Source organism: Lonchura striata, chromosome 6, assembly GCF_046129695.1.
Source record: "Lonchura striata isolate bLonStr1 chromosome 6, bLonStr1.mat, whole genome shotgun sequence".
In the NCBI taxonomy this organism is placed as follows: Eukaryota; Metazoa; Chordata; class Aves; order Passeriformes; family Estrildidae; genus Lonchura; species Lonchura striata.
Window position 1 is genome coordinate 52,557,246 of NC_134608.1, and position 7,711 is coordinate 52,564,956.

Below are 7,711 nucleotides of genomic sequence, written 5' to 3' on the forward strand. Positions count from 1 at the left end.
TGCTCAAGCTCCTTCTCAGTGATCTGCTTTAATTAACCAATGCAAATGGACCAGTTAAGATCACATCAACACATTATTCTTTTTAATCAAGTTCTAGAGAAAAACTGCAGAATAGAAAAGAATATTTTTATCCCCAAAACTCTTCCAGGAGATCCACAGGACAGGGCTGCACTGCACCCCCAAACTGAGGAGAATTGGGAGAAAAGACAAACCCAGACTGAGATTCCTGGGAGATTGGTGCAGCTTCTGCCAGCCAGAACAATCCTGGGTCTGAACACACACCTGTGAATCCCAGGAACCTGGGACATCATCAATATCCTCAGGAGCCTTTTTATTAAAAGCAGATTTCCAGAGAATTAACAGAATACAGAAAATTAAAATAAATGTAAAGGAACAGCTCCCCCAGCCCAGCAGATGGCAGCATCCAAAGGAAAATGAACAGAAAGATGATGGATTGGGACCATCGCCAATCCCAAATCCTCGTGTGGAATACCACTCTGCTTTGGTTTATAAATCACCACTCCTCTTAGTGGACAAACCCTTCAGCTTTGCTCTCAATTCGCCAAGTTCCCAACTGTGGCCACCAAGATTCTGCTGCAGGGTGTCCACGGTGGGATCCAGGGAAACAAGCAGGGTATGGTCCTCTGGGAATGCTGCTGAGGAAGCAGACAGAGCTCAGCTGTGCCTGCAGCTGGAGGGAGAGCTCTTCCCAACAGCTGCAGCTGAGCTCGGAGTGTCCCGATGGCTCCCACGCCGACACACCACAGCTTCCTCTGCCCACTGCCTTGGGAAGTATCCCTAAGGTGCCTCCAGGAAAGGAGCCTCTTACAGACACAGAGTCTTGGGATTCAGGGGAAGAAAAGGAGTTTTCAGTCTTTAGCATCTCCCACTCCATCGGCATTGATAGCAAACATGGCTTCAGCCTCAGGAAGACACGGAGAGTCGTAGATTTTACAGATCCTGGTCTCACCTCGGCCTTTCCGCAGGTACAACCTGACAGGGAGAGGGAAGGAAGCAGGTCAGGATGGACACCCTACTCCCAGAAAATCATCCTAATCCAGAAAGGAGTAAACAGAGCTGTAGGAACTGCCCAAGACATTCATTTCCCTGCAGACTGAGGGGCCAGAGTGGCGCTGAGCTGAAGCACAGGCTGGGCCTGGCATGGACAGACTGGGAACCCCAGGAGTAAAAGCTACTTGGCCAATTCCCAATTCCATAAAACATTCCCAACCCAGGCTCCTGGGATATGACCACCTCTTGTCTCACCTGGTGGTGGAAGCATGAGCGATGATATTGCCTCCGATGGGCTTTTTGGGATCTGCAGCGAACATGGCAGCTCCATCTACCTGTGCCACCACCTGGTTCGTGATGACGACAGCCACGCCAAACTGCAGAAGAAACAATCCAAAGCTAATTATTTCCCACAATCAGAACACAAAAACAGGGAAAAGGACACAGGGGCATGCCTGGTGTCCTTAAGTGTGGGATCCAGCCTCTCCAAACCAATGGCAGCAGAGGTGGAGACAAAGCCCTTTTCTAAGAAAACCCATGAGTTTTACTTTGGCAGTCATATTGGGTTTCTATAGCCAGGATTTGGTAGCGGGACGGGCACAGAGGTGGCTTCTGTGAGAAGCTGCTGGAAACTTCCACCATGTCTGGCAGAGCCAATTCCAGGATGGCTCCAAGAGGGACATGCTGCTGGTCAAGGCTGGGCCGAATAGAAATGAGGGTAATGCTTCCATTGTGATAATTGTTTTCACCAATGTGATAACAGGTTTAAGAAGAAATCAAAACAAAATTTGTGGTGCAGCTTTAATTCCAGCTAGAGAAGAGTAGGAGGGAGAATATGAGAACAAGATCCAGACACCAAGGGCAGTGAAGGAGGGGGAGGAGGCACTCCAGGTGCCAGAGTTGAGATTCCTCTGCAGGGAATGGTGAGACCATAGTGATCCTCCCTGCAGCTCGTGGGGATCCACAGGGGATGCAGAGATCCACCTGAAGCCCACGGAGGAGATGCCCAGCCTGGAGCAGGTGGATGCCTGGAGGAGGCGGTGATCCAGTGAAAGAATCAGGGGAGAGGGACCCTGCTTCCAGGCTGGAGCAGCCTGTCCTTGAAGGACTGACCCTGTGGAAGAGTGACCCACACTGCAGCAGTTTGAGGGCACTGTTGCCTGTGGGATGTAATCACACGACAGCAGTTCACAGGGAGCTGCTGCTTGTGAGATGGAGCCACATCAGAGAAGTTTGTAGAGACCTGTCTCCCTATGGAAGGGACCCCATGGTGCAGCAGGGGAAGAACTTTTCTCTCTCAGCAGTGGGAGAAGCCTTGGGTGGATGAACTGACCAAAACCCCCATTCCCATCTCACAGTGCCACTGGCATAGGAGGTAGAGCTGGGAAAGAGGGAGAAGTGGGGGTAAGATGTTTTTTTAAGAGCTCATTTTACTTCTCATTATCCTTCTCTGATTTTGTTAGTAATGAAGTAACTTCAAATCTCTAAGCTGAACCTGTTTTTCCCTTGCTGGTAATTGATGAGTGTTTTCTCCCAGTCCTTACCTCAACTCATAAGCCCTTCATGACATTTTCTCTCCTCTGTCCAGTTGTACAGGAGGGTTGAGTGAGTGAGCAGCTCTCGTGGGTGCCTGGTGTTTGGCCAGCATCAACCCACGACATAAAGCCCAGTGGATGCTCACCTCGTCGGCCAGGCGCAGCAGCATCCGCAGGAACCTGGCCAGGTGCATCTGCCTGGCAGAGAGCTCTCCCCTTCCCGAGTAATCCGTGCGGTACAGGGCCGTGGCGCTGTCCACGATCAGCAGCGCGTACCTGGCAAAGAGCAGGCAGGGCTCTGAGTCTGGGTTCCAATCCCAAGCTGCCTGCACAGCTCTCCTGGCAGCTTGGAAAGCATCAGCACCGTTTCTAACCACAGTTCTAAACTGTGCTTCCAACTTGCCCCTCAGGCAGGCACTGAGGAACCATGAACTCCCTGTGTTTGTGCAGCCACATCAGCTGGAGCCAGTTGCTGGCACCCAGAATTCCAGCAGCAAGAAGTGCTGCTGACACCTGACTGCACATGGAGCAAACTGGCTCCCTGGAGAAGCCAAAGGCTAATCCCATGTGGGAACAAAATCCATTAAATCAATGTAATTACCGTGACTCGGCCATCATGGCCGAGGCCTGGTACAGCAGCTGGGTCTGGTGGTCGGTGTTAAAGCCCCGAGCATAGGCCACGTTGTCCAGGACATCGCTGCCAGAAAGGCCATACCTGCAATATCAGGGAAAATAAAGGGATGAACCTTGAGTGACAACTTCATCCACAGCATTTAGCCAGGAGCTTTGCCAAAAGATGTGGAAGAAAAACTCACATCCCCCGCAGAGATAAAAACAGATGGAAAAAATGCAACCTGTGGTGATGAAAAGAGAACAGAATGATTGAAAGCATTTGAAATGGATAAGAGGAAATGGTCTCATGTGATACCAGGGGAGGTTTAGGCTGGATATTGGGAAGACTCTTAGAGGAAAGGCTGTTTAGCCCTGGCATGGGCTGCCCAGGGCAGTGGTGGAAGTTCCATCCCTGGAGGAACCTAAAGCCATGTGGATGTGGCACTCGGGGACATGGCACAGTGGTGGCCTCAGAAGCACTGGGAGAACAGTTGGGCACAGGAATCTCCCAGGGCTCCTCCAAGCTGAACGATTCCCTGATTCCAAGGACACTCTGTACATGGCCAGCACAGACACACCTGTGCCTGCTGCAAACATCATCCTCTCCTTCCTTTGGCTGCCAAATATTCCCTAGTGACAAGGAACATGGAAGGAGTCCTAGTGGTGGGAGAAGCCAGCAGGACTAGATCAAATTCCCTTCAGAAAGAGCAAACAGGATCCTGTCCTGTCCCAGCTGCCTGGGAAGCTCCCAGTCCCTTCCAGTTGCAAAAGACAGGGAAATCACCTCATGCCAATAGACAATGACATGAGATCTGTGGGGAGAGAGAAGCAGGGACAGGAGAGGAATGACAACACTAGAGCTTCCCAAAGGAAACACCTCACAAATCAACCTCCAGGACCTGTGGAAAACATTTTCCAACTGAGATGTGAGTCCATCCATTCCTGTCTTCCACTCACAGACCTTTCAGCCACGGCCAGGAGCCGCTCTGGACGGAAGGTCCCCTCTGTGTCGATGTACATGGCTTTTCCCTCGCCGCCGCCACGGTCTATGGGGAGCTAAAGGGGAAGGAAAGGAATGAACAGGGAATAAAGCATCCATAAATAGAGCAGATATTGCCACATGCCCTCACTGAGCTCATGCAACAAATAACATAGCAAGTTACTGTGATTAAAGTCCCATTTAGCTGGGAAAAGTGAGAGGAAAGATCCCCGGTCCCTATCGCTGCTGTCACCTTCCTTTTGTAGGGTCTGTCACCCTGGAGTGCCAGCACAAGGGGGAATGGCTTCCCACTAACACAGGGCAGGGATGAATGAGATATTGGGAAGAAATTCTTCCCTGGGAGGGTGCTGAGACCTTGGCACAGGTTGTCCAGAGAAGCTGTGGCTGTCCCTGGATACCTGGAAGTGTCCAAGGCCAGGTTGGATGGGGTTTGGAGCAACCTGGGCTAATGGAAGGTGCCCCTGCCCATGACACTGGGATAGGCTTTAAGGTCCCTTCCCACCCAAACCATTCCAGCATCCCATGATTCTACAGAAGATAATACGTACTCAGCTTTGAGCTGGGAAGTTTAGGGAGTCAACTGAATGATCAAATTAAGTCCAAGCCTCTAATATTTTAGGGATTAGAAACCTCTAGACAATAATAAACACTTAGAAAGTTAAAGGAAGTGCCCCAATTAGCAAATATCCCAAGACTGTGGGGTCTGAATATTGGATTGTAATGATGTGAACTCCCCACCTGACAGGTGACAGCAAGGGTGTGACACAGCTGCGTCTTCCCAGTACGAAATTCCCCGAATAATTCTGTTATGGACCCTGTTTCTATTCCTCCTGAAGGGAAAATAACAATAATAATTATTAATCAAACTTGAAAGGTCACATGTTACATGTATGATCTATGTATCTACCTCACATATAAAAAATTACATGTACAGAGACTCAGTTAAACACTGAATTTAGCTGGAAGTTTCAAAGCTAGGAGGGAAAATTGCTTGCCATCATGAAGTTTGGTCATGCTGTGGTTAAGAAGTTCATGGGTGTTTTTGAAGATGTTGAAGAGCCAAAATTACTTGTTTTCATTTTTAGATTACCAGAGGAATGTAGAGATGGTGATGCCTGGTTTTGTTTTCCTTAAATGCATGACAGACTTAGATAAGCCAGAAACATCAAAAAATGGACAGCTCTGGATCTTGCATCATAACTAAAAGGACTAAAAGCTATTTCTGCAGCTTCTAAAATAAAAGCAATTATTGAAAAACAGTCCTAGAGGTTTTTCATCCAACCAGGACTTGCCTTACATGGTTCTGTGCAAGGATCCCACTCATGGGAAAACCCCACCCCAATACCTGAGGTTGAGCAGGAAAGAGAAATAATAAAATGCTGACCTTGAAGCAGCTTATCCAGCTCTTTGGAGCCAGTGGTGATCTGGATGATCTCTGACCGCCGCTGGTGGAATTCTGTGGCTGTGGTAAAGCCCATGGGAACCAGTTTGGCTGCCTCAGCCTGAGGGAAAACCCAACTGAGCAGTGCCAAGCGAGTTAATGACATTTGTTAATCCCCCATTAATTAATATTTCCTGCCTTGTGGAGAGGTGCCTGTGGCATTCCATGCACATTTCATACATCTTGCCTTAGCTGGTACCTCTGAACAGAACTGAAATTCTGCTCAGAGGAAAAGCTCCAACATCCCTTTATGGAAATATCCTCCCCTGTCCCCCACCCATTCAGTTCAGTCCTGTCGTGTCCTGGTGTGTTTTGCCTTTTCCCATCACAAGTCATATCACACCTCTAATCACCCCTTACTGCCCTTTGGAGATATCCAAACTCACCACAACACTTTCAGCCCAGCAGAAATAAACCTATGGAATATCTTCTGTTAAAGACCCAGGACATCCTTACCAAGATTTTGTCGGCTTTGGCTTCGCTGATCCCTTTAATATTCAGCAGCTCCTTCTTTGGTGCATAAGCCACGGCCTCCACTGTGTGAAATCCAGCTTCTTCCAGCTTCTTCACATCATTGGCATTTATGCCACATTGCTGGGAGGGAGAGAGAGAGGAAAAATGACACCTATTGGTATTTTTGGGTATTTCTGGGTTTTTTGTTCAGTTGTTTTTTTTTTAACAGTACACAAGTAAGAATTTAGCAACAGAGTTTTCAAGTTTCACCTTGCTTTTAAAGAAAAAGGTTTAGGTTGGATATTAGTAAGGAGTTCTTCCCTGGTGAGGTGGTAAGGCCCTGGTGGAGAGCCTGGAAATGCTCAAGTCAGGATGCATGGGGCTGGGAGCAACCTGGGATAGTGAAAGATGTCCCTGGCCATGGCAGGGGATGGAATGGGATGAGCTTTTAAGCTTCCTTCCAACCCAAACCATCACAGGATTCCATTCTAGGAAAAAGAACAGCAAGCGCACCTATGGAAAACTTCCTCCAGAGGTAACTCCTCACCTACCTCCAACCTGGATATGAGCTGTGGCCCAAAGCTCTCCTCCTCTGCTGAGGTGTCTGCACTGGTCTCGAGCTGCATCTGCATGGCCATGGCAGCAAGGGCCCAGGACACCCCCTGGAAGGAACCAGACATTTCAGTGTTCCCTTTTAGCCATAAGTTGTGTGGTCACATGAATCAGAATCATGGAGTTCTTAAAGCTGGAAAATTCCTCGGAACTGGCCCCTGATGTTGGGGCTGGGCTGTGTGCCAGAGCTTGTCCTTGGGACTGCCACAAACACCTTGGAAAGGGCTGGAAGATCCTGCCGAGGATCTGCACCACCCCTGGGACTGCTGAGCAGGATGGCAGGTAGGAGCTGTCATGGGAAACTGAAGGATACAAGGGAATGCAATTTGAATATTATAACAGGACAAGAGGGAATGGATTCAAACTGACAGAGGGAAAATTTACATTGAACACTGTGAAGAAAGTCTTCCCTGTGAGGGTGCTGAGGCTTTGGCACAGAAAAGCTGTGGCTGTCCCTGGCTCCTTGGAAGTGACCAAGGCCAGGCTGGACGGGGCTTGGAGCAACCTGAGATAGTGGAAGGTGTCCCTGGCAGAGGGGGGGACTTCATGGCCATTCTGGCATTCCACAATCCCAGCCTTACCGGGAGCCCGGCCAGCAGCACCTCCCAGGCTCCGCCCGCCGGCGATCTAAAACTCCTCGGGCTCTCCATGCCGCGTTCCCTCATTCTGCTCAACCCCAGCCCTTTGTTTAACGCCCCTCACGGCTCCCCACAGCTGACGGCCTTCCCACCCCTCCGCCGCCAACGCCCCTCAGGCTCCCGCGGCCGCTCCCGCACCGGGGGAGCCGCAATAGGCATCAGAGGTCCGGCGGCCCCGGGCCCGTCCCACCCCGTGCCCGTGCCCGTGTCCGTTCCCGTTCCCGTGCCCGTTCCCGTGCCCGTGTCCGTTCCCGTGTCCGTTCCCGTTCCCGTCCCTCACCGCGGCCCCGCTCCGGCCGTTCGGGCGCTCCCGCCGCCGCCTCACGTGACCGCCCCGCGCATGCGCCGCCCCGCCCCGCCCCGCCGTGAGGGGAGCGCGGGAAGCGGCTCCGGCCGCGCAACGGGAACG

The 7,711-nt window shown here is 50.7% G+C and overlaps 1 protein-coding gene across 1 annotated transcript; it reads right to left on the reverse strand.

Moving 5' to 3' along the window:
- Window positions 1–7,627, reverse strand: RAD51 (RAD51 recombinase). Its single transcript, XM_021524763.2, has 10 exons — window positions 7,583–7,627; window positions 6,604–6,714; window positions 6,056–6,193; window positions 5,543–5,660; window positions 4,897–4,988; window positions 4,120–4,214; window positions 3,148–3,261; window positions 2,693–2,822; window positions 1,267–1,388; window positions 1–993 (listed from the first exon to the last, which is right to left on the reverse strand). The coding sequence occupies exons 2-10, from the start codon at window positions 6,688–6,690 to the stop codon at window positions 870–872; spliced, it is 1,020 nt and encodes a 339-aa protein (XP_021380438.1). The 5' UTR covers window positions 6,691–6,714; window positions 7,583–7,627; the 3' UTR covers window positions 1–869.
- Window positions 7,628–7,711: the final 84 nt, after the last annotated feature.

What these genes read in the sequence shown, in the direction of transcription:
- RAD51 (XM_021524763.2), bottom strand. Translation starts at nt 6,690, where the DNA reads ATGGCCATGCAGATGCAGCTCGAGACCAGTGCAGACACCTCAGCAGAG. An exon ending in AGCTCATATCCAGGTTGGAG is followed by an intron (nt 6,194 to 6,603) that starts GTAGGTGAGGAG and finishes TCTCCCTCCCAG; the next exon opens with CAATGTGGCATAAATGCCAA. An exon ending in CCCTTGCTGTCACCTGTCAG is followed by an intron (nt 4,215 to 4,896) that starts GTGGGGAGTTCA and finishes CTTCCCCTTTAG; the next exon opens with CTCCCCATAGACCGTGGCGG.